The sequence below is a fragment of the Takifugu rubripes genome, chromosome 1 (genome assembly GCF_901000725.2).
Source record: "Takifugu rubripes chromosome 1, fTakRub1.2, whole genome shotgun sequence".
NCBI classification, from domain to species: Eukaryota; Metazoa; Chordata; class Actinopteri; order Tetraodontiformes; family Tetraodontidae; genus Takifugu; species Takifugu rubripes.
The window spans coordinates 25,828,644-25,841,932 of record NC_042285.1 but is presented as its reverse complement, the minus strand read 5'-3'; the positions used below and the strand labels follow the sequence as shown (position 1 = coordinate 25,841,932).

Genomic DNA, 13,289 nt, shown 5'->3' with positions numbered 1-13,289 from the left:
AATGAGTTGCCTGGTTGACAGGAACCGGAAGAGAAGAAAGCAGGAAGAGCATTGACCTGGGACAGCCCGACCTTCCGCAGGATGACATCATCGACGAGGTGAGCAGCATGACGGTAGCTCTTTCCTCATTCACAGGTCTGCTGTTTTTGAAAAGGTAGATTTTTGTTTAGCCGTCAGGTCAGCTGTGGCCCTCTCACAGTGAAACTGGAAGTAAAGTAAGTGGTTGGCAAACACTCCTCTACTTTTGTCTCTTTCAGAGGGTCATCAGTAAGGATGGCAACATCCTGTCCAAGGCTCCGTCTGGGATGCAGAGTGGCGGGGAGGAAGAGCAGGACGAGGAGGCTCACACCCCGTTACCTCCTCCCATGGAGATCATCAAAGACCCCTCAGCTCAGGATGAAAAGGTAGGACGGGGGCATTAGCCTTCTTTAGCTGCCCTGTTGCCTTCCTCTGCTAGCCCACGGCTCCTTTCACATCTGGTCTCACACTTTCTGGAATAATCCTTCTAACACACCTGATGCTTTTGATCCTGCCCTCCTCTTCCTCTCTCAGTCTTCATCCTTGCTAACATCCATGCAGTCTTCCTCTGAGGTGCCCAGCGCTGCCGAGCTGGTTAGCGCCATAGAAAAACTGGTTAAAACCAAGATGGTGAGTCTGGTTTAAGTATAGACCACAGCTGTGGTCCAGAAAACAGTCAGTTTGTTTTGGTTGCATTACCTGCATGGAAAACTTCACATTTTGTCTTTTTCCTCTGTTGCCAAAATGAAATACTTGATTTTAAAATACAAAATAACAACCTGCAGGTGACTTCTATTATATTTCTTTCCTGGTGGATTTCTGTCTTCATGCTGAGTTAAACCAATAAAGTCTATAAAAATAGTCCACAGCTGAGCTACTGCTCATGACAAAGGTCTTTAATGTAATAAAACCATTCGGTGCATTTGAATATCTTTGTTTTCCCTCCTTGTGGTGCAATAAATGTGTGATTTCTGACCTCATCTTCTCTCTGCAGACTCTGGAACCAGGAGCGTATCCCGGCTTCACCTCTCTCTCCCCCCCAGAGCAGACCACCCCTGTCCAGCCCCGAAACCCTGAGCTGGAGCAGAGAGCCAAAGCCATGAGAGGGAGAATGTGAGTGTTGCCGTTACTGCACCAGCTCCCTGCATTTGCCGCCGCTACATTCGTGTCCTCCCTCCTTCTGCTCAGGTTTGTTCTCAACGAGCTCATTCAGACGGAGAAAGATTACGTCAAAGACCTCGGCATCGTGGTGGAGGTGAGACACCGTCCAGCGTGAGACTAAACCAGGAAAAACATAGTAATGACAGGCAGCTGGTGATAATGGGTGATCAAGATTAACCTCAATAAAGGAGACAATAAAAGACAAAAATAGATGGAAACTAAGCACCAAATAAAAAGTGTCCTAGCAAATTGAACATACATAGTTTACACACACATTTCTCAATCTTGGCTGATGTTTTTGCATCAAGAACTTTGTTAGCATGAATGCTTGTCTGACCTGTTCACCTTGATCCTGCAGGGCTTCATGAAGAGGATCGAGGAAAAAGGCGTCCCTGACGACATGAAAGGAAAAGACAAAATCGTCTTCGGGAACATCCACCAGATCTACGACTGGCACAGAGAGTGGGTTGATGATCCACTTCCTGAAGGCTGAGAGAAACGGCCGCCGCACGTGCTAACGTCTGTCTCCCGAACATTTCAGGTTCTTCGTTGGCGAGTTGGAGAAATGTCTGGATGACCACGAGCACCTCCCGGAGCTCTTCATCAAACACGTGAGTGCACCGCTCCTCAGGGCGCTGCCGATGGCGTCATATTTGAAAGATCCACCTGTGATCTGCTGTTTCCTGCGTGTTCCAGGAGAGAAGACTCCACATGTATGTGATTTACTGTCAGAATAAACCCAAGTCAGAGTTCATCGTAGCGGAATACGACACTTACTTTGATGTGAGTCGACCTTTAAATTGTTCGATATCGTTCAATAAAAGCCTGAAAATGTGCTCGTATCATTCCATGAAATAGGAGCAGCTCATTTAATAATGCACTCTGTCCTTCAGGGAATCCAGCAGGACATCCAGTCTAGACTGACTATAAGTGACTTTCTGATTAAACCAATTCAAAGAATCACCAAATACCAGCTGCTGCTCAAGGTAACAAACACCTCTATTCTTAAATCGGCCACATGCAAAAGTCTAATAAACTGGGGGATCCTGAAGTCAACGTTCTAACGCCAACCCTCATGATGTTGTCCAGCTTTGACCTCACCAGCACTGTTGTAGCACTGATCTTTAGAGAAACACGCTCAAGAATGTTGCAAATGTTGATTCTTTGTGGCCAAAAATGGAAGCAACAGTTCAAAAGAAGCGGACCTGGTTGGTGATTTGGGAGAATAGTCTTTATTTAAAGAGCGTCAGGTGAACAGAAGAGTAAGGTGAACTGTTCTTAAAAATAGTTTAATGTTCTCCTCAGGACTTCCTGAAGTTCAGCTCCAAGGCAGGAATGGACTGTGAACAAATCGAGGTAAATCCCGACATTGTTTTCAGGGTGGAATGAGTCTTAAACGAGCGCACGTGCGACCGCGTAACTGTCTGTCTCCTGCAGAAAGCCGTAGATTTGATGTCTCAGGTCCCTAAACTGTGTAACGACATGATGAATTTGGGCCGGCTGCAGGGATACGAGGTACGTCCCTGACGTCGGAGCTGACCCTTTACTGAGAGATTTAAAACCTGACTGATCATGTCTAATGCATCCGCAGGGCAAACTGACCAGTCAGGGCAAACTGCTGCAGCAGGAGACCTTCTTTGTAACAGAGCAGGACGCCGGCGTCCTGTCCCGCTCCAAAGAGCGGCGGGTCTTCCTCTTTGAGCAGATCGTGATTTTCAGCGAGCTGCTCAGGAAAGGCTCGTCCACTCCGGGATACCAGTTCAAGAAGAGCATTAAGGTACAAAATGTTTAGGAATGCACATTTTACATGAATCCTGTTGTATTGCCATGATGCTGGAAGTTTGTCCCTGGCAGGTGTCCTACCTGGGCCTGGAGGACAGCGTGGATAACGATCCGTGTAAGTTCGTCCTGTCGTGTCGCGGCTCCTCGGAGCGTTTCACCCTGCAGGCCGCCAACGTGGACATCAAGCAGGTCTGGGTGCGACACATTCAGGTGCTCCTGGACGACCAGAACAAGTTCCTCTATGGTGAGAAGACGCAGTCGGAGCTCAGCCATCTTTGTCAGGACACGCTGGGAGTGTTACTGTTGGCTCTGTGTGTGACCGTAGCGCTCCAGTCTCCCATCGAGTACCAGAAGGACAAGATCGGAGCAGGAAGCAGCGCCTCATTGACCAGAAACCGTTCGTCCTCCGGGAACCGGCCCACCACGTCCAACCGTCCATCCTCAGCAGTCGGACTCGGCGACAAAGGGACAGAGAGGGGGAGGAGCCAGATGAGGGTGTCCACCTCCAATGGTGGGTCATCCTGTTTCGAGTCCAGGGTGAGTCCCTCCAAAACACGCAGCGCTTTTCTTCACAGCCAGGATCAAGTTTTGAGAAACACGGCCCCAGTTTTCCATCAAAGACAGTTTTAGCTGCTGTTCTTTTTATGGAATTATGGTCTTGAGTGTAAGTTCAGACTGCGGCAGGAGGTTGGGGACGGAGGGCGTGAAGAACTTGATTTCCCCCCCCGCTGTCCGAGATGTCGCCTGTTCCGTTAAATCCGAGGTGAAGAATCTGGGCTGCTGCGCGTGTAGCAGCGAACTGTCAATTTCCACATATACGTGCGAGAACGTCGGGTTTCGTCTGATAAAAATAAAGACATTTACAGTATGACAGTAGTGCTGTGGACAGGGTTCCCCCTACTGGCCTGGCAGGTCTAAGTGGAGCAGATTGAGGACAGACCTAATTCAAATGTCTGTGATGGCAGCGGGCGTGAAGAAGATGAGCAGTCGTTTGAAACTGCCAGACAACTGACAGACTGTTGTTTTTGTTTCTCCTCCTCGATCACGACCTCCCTCTGCTCCTCCTCAGGCGTCGGTCCGCTGCAATGGCGTTGCAGCCGTCCGGACCGTGATCCAGCCCCCCTAGACTCGACCATAACCTTGTCCTCAATTGTCCCCATCCTCTCTCTGTGCCACTTCTACCTTTTCCCTTGGTCTCCTCCCCCCTCCCTTTTGTCCTCTTTCCGCCCTCCATCTTTCTGCCGCTCCCCAGGACGGTGACGGCGGCTGTAACGGCGTCTCCTCCACCATGAGGGTCATCGAAGGCTACTCGGCACTCAAAGAAAACGAGATCTGCGTCGCTCAGGGTGAGACGGTCCAGATCCTGGCCACTAACCAGCAGAACATGTACCTGGTTTACCGGCCGGCCAACATTGACTCGCCGGCTGCCGAGGGCTGGGTGCCAGGGCGCGTCTTGGGCCCACTCGCCAAGTCCATAAAAGACTCCTCGTCCACGACATCTTTCTCGGCAGCAGTGGCCGATGCCAACAACATCAAGTAAGTCTTCGTGCCCAACCAGCACTTCTTTATCTGCAGCCTGACGCACGAAACCCAAGAGCTCGGATGGAAGAGTTTTGGACAAAACTACCTGTTTTTGTTTTGTAGTTTTTTACAGTTCAGTTCCCACTGCCCTCCTAACTCCCATTGGATTTTTTTTTTTTGTATTTTAACTTATGCCTTCTTCTTCACGAGTAAAAGGTACCGAACTGCCACCCCGCCGCCCATCAAGCTGCTGCGGTTTGTTTTTTGGGCCACTGACGCTTGATGGTTTTCGTGGATTTCAAACAGACACACGTAGTTTTAGAAATCAGAACAGGTTTTGAGGAATTATCCTGCAGAAATAAACTGGACAAAACATCCTGTATGTTTTGATCACTCTGGGAAGCAGAGAGGAAAATCGTTGACGTGCATGTGGAGCTAAAACCGGACACTTATTTCAGTTTCTAACACCCTGTTTTTCTTTTCTTGTTTTTGTATATTTTGGGGGTTTTTTAAAATTGTTTTTTAAAAGAAAAGCACACCTGGAGTCTTCAGGTGAACTAGGCCCTGTTCTCCGCACAGGAGAAGATTTATTTTGTTGTCTGTGGCAATCTTTACAGAAATTTCTCTTTATTTTTCTTTTTTTTCCTGTTTTGTTAATTATTTTTATTTTACAGCATTTATTTTCCTTCCTGTTTTGTTAATGTCAGCAATTCACTGTACGAAGAGACTTTTGTTTTTATTCCAACTATGGCTCTATAACATTCCTGTTGGGGGGGGGGGGAAGATCCCTTTTTGCACTATTTAAGAAAATTAAAGTCAGACTGTGCAATATGTTGCATTCATCAGCGACAGTCAACCCTGTACTGTTGGTAGACTAATAATGATTTAAAATGTATTTTAAATATGTAAGATAAATCTTTTGGACTTGAGCACGAGTTAGCAAAGCAACCCGCCGCTGACGTTGTTCTGCAGTAGACTGAAGATGATTGACACTTTGTAGTTTTTAATATTTGTAAATAAACTACGACGGCAAATGTGAAACCAAACGGCCTGCTGACGTCTGTGTGCCATAATTTTCTATTTCTTTTAAAAGTCGGAGGAAGCACAAACGGGGCCGAAAATGAAGTTTCTCATGGCAAACTTTAACGCAGCGGCTTCCCAGAGCAACGTGCACAAACGCTCGTCCGTCTGTGTGCTTATTTTTGAGCTTTTTGTACCTGTTGTTGACTTCAGTGGGATTTGTTTTTTGATGTACTGTATTTGTTTTCAGTTTTTACTAACCTTCTGGTTTGACTCTCCACATAACGTGACACCACGTTTTATAAAAGACATAATTTTAAAAATGAATCAGCCATCTTAAATTCTATGGTGCTGGAAAAAAACAACTTTTGACACCTTAAATAAAGCAGCATTGGGATTTGTTACTGAAGGTGCAGCTGTTACCGTTACCATGGTGCTCTCCTCTTTTTTCTGACTCGATAAAGTCAGTCTTTCTCTCATTCTGTCCTCTCCTGTAACTTTCTGGACCAGAATATCTGTACAGACATGCTAAGAAAATGAGGGGAACATAAAGCTCAGGAGGCAACAAAAACCTAATATATGTGACGAGAAAACAATAACTAATATTAATATTTCCATTTAAAAAAGACCACAACTAAAAAATAAACAAACATACAAAAGATGCTGCAGGATTGGGACTCTATAGTTCTGCTGTAATTTTTTTTTTCTGCATTGTCTGCTAAAATTGGTCAAAATTAACATTAGCAGATGCTAATACACACCAACACTGGCTAATAGAGAAAACAATGCCTAAAGGGGCTTCAAAAGGTCAGAGAAATGCAAATCATCATCTCATCATACAAGAAACTTCAGCAAGTTGGGCCAAATTAATTAAGATGCCACATAAAACTGTTGTTCTTTAACAATTGCAGTTAATGTTGAGGAGCACCTGAGAGCCGCGTTGCGGCGGCACCTAGCTGCACAGCTTCTCTCTGATTGGCCGGTTGATGTTTCTGTCGTTCCTGTACCGTACAGGAAGTCTCTCTCATGGAACACGCTGCGTGCCAGGAAGCGGGCTGAGGGTAAGGATGGCTCCTCGCTGGCGCTCAGGGGCCAAGAGAACGGCCTCCTCCGTAAACCCAAAGAAACCACACCCCCTCCCCCGCTCGCCTTGCAACCCACCAGGGCGAAGGGCAAAGTGAGTAGGGCGCACGCCGCTGATGTCGTGTGTGTGTGCCAAAAACCCGTCACTTGCCCCTCTTGGTTTTTATTTTTACGTTTGTTCTTAACCTGCATGTGTGTGTACGAACCTTCACACACAGTCGCGGCCGATCGGAGCAACAGTGATTCTCAACCTGTGGCAGTGATTCTCAACTCTGCCTTTTTTGCATATTAGACAAAAAATGTCTAAAGTGGTGTCGCAGCAATAAGGGAACTGCACTAAAGTCTACGAAAGTGTAAAAAAAAAAGCCATTTCCACAGTTTAAAGGTTGAGATCCACTGAAGAGCACGAGATCTGTTTCAATGCTCACCTACGGTCATTTGGAAAATAAAGTCTGATTTTGTTTTTGTGTTTTATGAGTGATTTATTTCTCCCTCCTTTGCATGGATAGAAGTAGAACTAAGCGTTCTGATTTTTAGTTTGATTTCTTTTAATATTCTAACCAGTTTTCTGTCGTCTAACATTTTGAAGATGCATTTCAAGGCCGGCGAGATAAGCTCACTGTGTGAGATAAGCACATGTTAAACGAATGTCAAATGCACGTTTCTTAGTTTGATCTGGTAAAAAATAAAGACTGTCAAAGGGAAAACATGTTTAATCTGATGTGGGACCAGTTCTCTCAGACTGGGTTGGATATGTTTCATTAAACTCTACTGTGAGGTTCTAGTTCCCGTAGAACACCAGGATGTTGGGGTTCAGGTTTAGCAGCCGGTCGCAGTGGTTGATGCAAACAGAACTGGATATAAAGGAACATGTCCATGCAGGGAGGTTTGGTGCGCTGGTGACCCCTTCAGGGCCTGGAGGATTTTTGAATTTCTTCTGCAGCGGGTCGACGTGGTTTGAACATCCCAGATAGTTTTTCCTCTCCTCTCGCTTCACCCTTTTCTGCTCCTGGGTCGTCATCGTCTCCCATTTTCCTCCTGGTTTCTCTCGTTGCTCCTGTCTTTCTCTGTTAACCCCCCCCCCCTTTCTCTCTCTGCTCCACCTATTTTCCCTCCCAATTCTCCACCAGGAGGTTCATTCTTCAGATGAATCCGACTGCGACGACCTCGACCCAAAGTCGGGGATGGAGGTAAGAAAAAAAAATCCTCATCCTCAAGCATCAGAATCAACATGGTTCATCATTTTGGAAATAAACATTAAGGGGGCAGCAGAGAAATGTGAGAGGATTATAGAGAGAAAATGAGATTAACCTCTGCTAATCTGACCTCATCTGTCTTGCAGCTACTCAATCCCAACTTTATCCAGGAAGGTAAGAAGCTTGTAAAGTTTTAAACGTGTATAAATGCTACCCTGCCACAAATGTGGGTGGTCCCTAAAGTGGCTTGGGGACTCTTCCTGTGCCCAGTGGCTCCAGAATTCCTCAACCCTCTATCAGATGTGGTGTGTGCGTTTGGGGAGACGGTGGTTCTGGGCTGTAAAGTCTGTGGACGACCCAAACCCTCCGTCACTCTGAAAGGCCCCGATCAGAACCCGGTAACCAGCAGCAGCCGCTTCACCGTAGACATCAGGTAACGAGCAGCCGTGCGTTTTGGTCTGTTCACGCTTTCGGTCACTTGACTCCTCCCCCTTCTTCTCTGCAGAGACACAGGGGACATCCTGTTAAAGATCTGTAACGTGATGCCTCAGGACACTGGCATCTACACCTGCGTCGCCGTTAACGACCATGGCTCCGCCTCCTCCTCTGCCTCCATTAAAGTGCAAGGTTTTACACCTAGTCCAGTAGATTTGTGATTGAGGCCTTTTGGTTCCCTCTGAAGCAGCTCTGGCTTCTCCCTCCTGCAGGTATCCCAGCAGCCCCTGGGAGGCCCGTGGCCCAGGAGGCCAGCAGCTCAGCGGTGATGGTCCACTGGGCACCTCCAGCTTCATCTACTCACTGTGTTGTCAGCAACTATTCTGTGGAGTACAGACAGGAGGGTGTGTGTGTGCGCATGTGTGTGTGTGTGTTTTCTGCAAAAAGGTGGCAACATATTGGACTTTTTTCTCCTCAGACTCGTTGCTCTGGCAACAGGTGGCCAGCAGCAGAGAGGAGTGTGTTCAGATCGACGCTCTCATCCCCGGAGGTCACTACCAGTTCAGAGTGCGAGCGTCCAACCCCTGGGGTGTGGGCCCGCCCTCCGAGCCTTCCAACATGGTGACGCTGTCCAGCAGTAGTAAGTCCCAAACAAGTTCATGTTTATTTACTGTGGCGTTCTCTATGTGGTCAACGTGTTGTGCTGGTTAATTAATAACCGGCGCTGCTTCTCGTGTCCAGATTCCGGCTTTGATGGAACCGGAATTCAGTGGAAAGAAAACTTTGAGGCGACGTTCACGGAGCTGTGTGAGATTGGAAGGTAAGATGCTGGGACTCAGCGGTTCTGTGAGGCGTCGTTCCGTTTGGCCTCACGTTTCTTTGTCGTTTCTGCTTTTTTTACCCAAAAAGGGGACGCTTTTCAGTGGTGAAAAAATGCCTCAACAAGTCCACAAAGAAAGAGGTCAGCATCCAACATGTTCCCCCACAGACGTTAAAGGAAGTTAACTCAAGTCTTTGTTGAAATGTCTTGGGTTTGCTCTGTTGTTTCTGCTTCCCTCACAAAGGTTGCGGTTAAATTCGTGAGTAAGAAGATGCAGAAGAAGGAGCAGGTGGCTCAGGAGGCTGACGTCCTGCTGCACGTGCAGAACCACCAGCTGGTGGCGCTGTTGGACACATATGAGTCTCCCACAGCGCTGATGCTGGTCCTGGAGCTGTAAGTCCAAACACTTTTCTCTATAAGATGGATCTTGTGGTATGAGTTTGGATGTAACTTAACCATCTTCTGCTTGCACGTGTGTTAGGTTGGAGGACGGCCGCCTGTTGGACTACCTGGTCGCCCACGATGAGCTGATGGAGGAGAAGGTGTCGTTCTTCATCAGAGAAATCCTGGAGGCTTTACAGAACCTCCACACCTGCAGGGTGGCACATCTGGATCTCAAGGTGAGAACTTCACGTGTGATGAGCTCATTCGAGGCACAAGAGCAGGAGCTCAGGTCTGTTTCTCCTGCAGCCCGAGAACATCATGGTGGACCTTCACTCTCCGACACCCTGCATCAAGCTCATCGACCTCGGCGATGCCGTCCAGCTCTCTGTTCACCGCCGCTACGTCCACCTTCTGCTGGGAAACCCGGAGTTTGCTGCGCCCGAGCTCGTCCGTGGGACGCCCGTGTCCGTGGCGACGGATGTGTGGAGCGTGGGCGTGCTGGCTTACGTCATGCTCAGTGGCGTTTCCCCGTTTCTGGATGAATCTCCGGAGGAAACCTGCGTCAACATCTGCCGCCTGGACTTCTGCTTCCCGGACGAATACTTCCGTGACGTGAGCCAGGCGGCGAGGGATTTTGTGTCCTCGCTGCTGCAGCAGGACCCCAGGAAGAGGCCAAGCGCCACAGCCTGTCTGCAGCACCCCTGGGTGGGTCGTGGGGGAGCGCACGGTGGGGAGTACTCCAAGACCCCCCTGGACACCACACGCCTGGCCACGTTCATTGACCGCAGGAAGCAGCTCCACGATGTGCGGCCTGTCACCAACATCAAAGGCCTAGTGAGCAGCAGCTTGGGCAACACACTGTGATGGAGGCCAGCGGGACCACCAGCACGCACCCCACTAGTGAATCAAGCGTTCCCTTTTTTTCATAGATGGTTTATTGGCGGGAGGTAAAATGGCGCCGGGATCTTTCCCATGGCCACAACTGCAGCTCCAACACTCATCTGCCCCCCCCCCCCCCCCCCCATCGGTTCGCCCAAAGAAATCAGTGGAGGAAAAGAATGCAATTAAAAATATGAAATTAAGCAAACACTGTGAGTAGGCCCGATGGCGCTGTTTATTTTTGTAGCTGTTTATTTTTCCAGGGACAGATGATATACGGAGGAATCCCAGTGAGTTAAGCTCACTCACCTGAGCGGCAGAATTGAACCACAGACTGTATAAAAAGTACTGACATTGTTTTACGAAGGACTTCGGCTGGGTTGTTTTAGTGATTTAGTGTTTATCCTGTATATATTCCATATGTTCTTCTCATCGGTGTGGTGATGCGATGATGTCATTGTGTACGATGGCTCCCACTCTGGATATTTTGGACTCACTCTTGGACCATGGAAGGAATTGGAGGTTTTTATTTATACAGTTAATATATTATTTATGAGCTGAACCTGTGAAATTTCTCTTTTTTTTAAACTTTTAAACACAGGATTTATCCTCAACACTGCTGGTTTCCCCTTCTCGACTTGCCTGCAGTCAACCTGTGATATAAACCATCAACGTTTATTTCCTTTTTGGACCAGCTGCACTTAAGCTCACTATCACATTGGGGGTACACTTTAGTGTTCTTAGTTACTGAATGTGGATTTCTTTTTCAGAACTAAACCTGAAACTGTATTTGCACTGGTGACGTCACTCATCTGCACTAAGTGGAGTCGACAGACTATAATTAAGCTGGAGTAAAGCAAACTCGCACGAGTCGTGAAGCCACTGGAACTTACGTCAAATCAAAAGGTTTTGGGTTGGCATGGACGACTGGACCTGATACTTTGTTCCTGAACATGGAAAAAAAAAAATGGCACCATGCTGGCTAAAATCCTTTCTGTAGGACACGTAAGATTTGTTAGCGTCACTGTTTACAGATATGTCTGAAACCACTGAAGTAGTTTACAAAAATAAAACAGAAATAATAGAGTAATCAGGGACCTCCTGCTAGTTCCATCGACCAGGGATAGCTTAGATATCAGGTTAGTATTATCTGTGGTGTTTAAAGGTGGTAAACAAAAGATGGAAGACCAGAGCGCTCCTCAAGGTAGGGCATCAGCCGTTATGGCGCCCCCTGGTGGCTAACTGCTATAATAGGCCAAACAGAAACAGAAGTGCTCTACAAAAAATGTTCTTTTTAGTATTTCTTACGACGTTGATGTAGGTTAGAGTGCTTGCTAATCAAACCATTATTTGACACCTTAAAACTAGCTGAAACTATTGCTTGTAAATAAGGGGCGGACAAGTTGCTGCGGCTCCACTCGGAACGTGGCGATTGGTCGTCCTCGTTTGTCACTATTTCAAAAGTCGGTCAGCCGAGCTGCTCATATTTCATCTGGCTTGTGAAGAAATTAGATTCCACTGATGCTCTTGTTTGTACTGCTGAATGTAAGTTCCTGTAGAATGTGCTTTGCCATCACAAGTGCTGTTCTCTGCTTCCACAGCGCCCCCTTCTGGACCGTATGCCTCCCTGACCCATGCAAGCATTTAGCAAAACCACAGTAGTAAGCATTTAGTGTTCGACACCTGCAGGTTCTGCAAGAGCGACATCTGCTGATGTGTACAGTCAATCATGTCTTTGTTGGTGTAGCTGAGATGTTTTTTTTAAGTGCTAATGGTCACACACCCCCTCCCCCCACCCCGAGACATTGGGTCAGTCATCCTGGGACATAGGCTTTGCAAAGTCTGGAGACTGAACACCGATACTCGTGCGTTCCTCGTGTACTCACCCTTAGACTCTTGGAAAATTCATGAAGACTGAAAATTCTGCACCTCGTTTGCTGGATAGGGCTGGGGATAAAACCTGGTCGTCCATTTCCATATCGGAGCCTTAAACTTAGGATTTTCTTTTTTTCTTAATAACAAAGCATTTTTTATAGTGTCAAATAAGATGCTGGAGATTTGCCAACGTCAATCAGATGAACACAGCTGGGATGACGTGTCGCCAGTGTCTGTTTTCATAGCAAAGTTAATGAAGTTGGTGCTAACGTTAGCTTCTGTTGTACCCTCTCCTGGCCTACGCTGCACCTACCATTTAATGTTAAAAGCTAATGTGCTAAAAATTAGGCAGAAGGTTTAAAACCCTGATGTTCACGTGACACTAAATCTTGTAACCACAGCTCGTTGGCTCTGCTAGCGAGTGCTTTTCTCTACAGTAGTGCTTTGATGCTTCTAGTTTTATTTTCCACTTCACTCAGACCGGCTGAGATCAGTGGTGCTCCTGATATTTGTGTTCTGCCTGTACAGAGGCAACTCTGTGAACAAGTACATTCACAGTCCGGATGGTTGCCGTGGATATGTGGGTTGCTATGGAAAAAAACAGTCTGAGTTGGCAAGAACTCAAAACAAAAATAAATGTACATGTTCTGAATTCAGCGTTTTCCTTCTACCAAAGATGAGTTTTAGTCTTCAGATGTACGGTGCAATGTACAATCGCCTTCGGAATTCTTCACTTCAATCTGAAAAGATTCCATCTTTACAGGCTCTTCCCGATCCCTTCGGCTATGCTGCCATGTCTCCTCTCCTCTCCTCTCCTCTCCTCTCCTCTCCTCTCCTCTCCTCTCCTCCCTTCTCCTCTCCTCTCCTCCCTTCTCCTCTCCCCTCCTCTCCTCTCCCCTCTTCTCCTCTCCTCCCTTCTCCTCTCCTCTCCTCCCTTCTCCTCTCCCCTCCTCTCCTCTCCTCTCCTCTCCTCTCCCCTCTTCTCCTCTCCTCCCTTCTCCTCTCCTCTCCTCCCTTCTCCTCTCCCCTCCCCTCCCCTCCTCTCCCCTCCCCTCCCCTCTCCTCTCCTCTCCCCTCCCCTCCCCTCCCCTCCCCTCCCCTCCCCTCCTCTCCCC

The 13,289-nt window shown here is 47.6% G+C and overlaps 1 protein-coding gene across 5 annotated transcripts in view; it reads left to right on the top strand.

Moving 5' to 3' along the window:
* Positions 1 to 13,052, top strand: part of kalrna (kalirin RhoGEF kinase a) — a 72,280-nt gene extending 59,228 nt beyond the window's left edge. The window contains exons 42-68 of one of the 5 annotated variants that reach the window (XM_029835261.1): positions 22 to 98; positions 258 to 404; positions 553 to 648; positions 1,013 to 1,131; positions 1,207 to 1,273; positions 1,538 to 1,641; positions 1,721 to 1,790; positions 1,876 to 1,962; positions 2,073 to 2,165; positions 2,485 to 2,535; positions 2,617 to 2,694; positions 2,771 to 2,956; positions 3,034 to 3,205; positions 3,287 to 3,498; positions 4,214 to 4,497; positions 6,517 to 6,679; positions 7,716 to 7,775; positions 7,928 to 7,955; positions 8,052 to 8,214; positions 8,287 to 8,408; positions 8,489 to 8,620; positions 8,695 to 8,856; positions 8,958 to 9,036; positions 9,126 to 9,177; positions 9,281 to 9,429; positions 9,518 to 9,656; positions 9,727 to 13,052. In XM_029835261.1, the coding sequence (XP_029691121.1) occupies positions 22 to 98; positions 258 to 404; positions 553 to 648; positions 1,013 to 1,131; positions 1,207 to 1,273; positions 1,538 to 1,641; positions 1,721 to 1,790; positions 1,876 to 1,962; positions 2,073 to 2,165; positions 2,485 to 2,535; positions 2,617 to 2,694; positions 2,771 to 2,956; positions 3,034 to 3,205; positions 3,287 to 3,498; positions 4,214 to 4,497; positions 6,517 to 6,679; positions 7,716 to 7,775; positions 7,928 to 7,955; positions 8,052 to 8,214; positions 8,287 to 8,408; positions 8,489 to 8,620; positions 8,695 to 8,856; positions 8,958 to 9,036; positions 9,126 to 9,177; positions 9,281 to 9,429; positions 9,518 to 9,656; positions 9,727 to 10,284 (3,650 nt within the window). In that variant the 3' untranslated portion in view covers positions 10,285 to 13,052. The other 4 variants (XM_029835269.1, XM_029835272.1, XM_029835277.1 and 1 more) reach the window with 4 other exon arrangements.
* Positions 13,053 to 13,289: the final 237 nt, after the last annotated feature.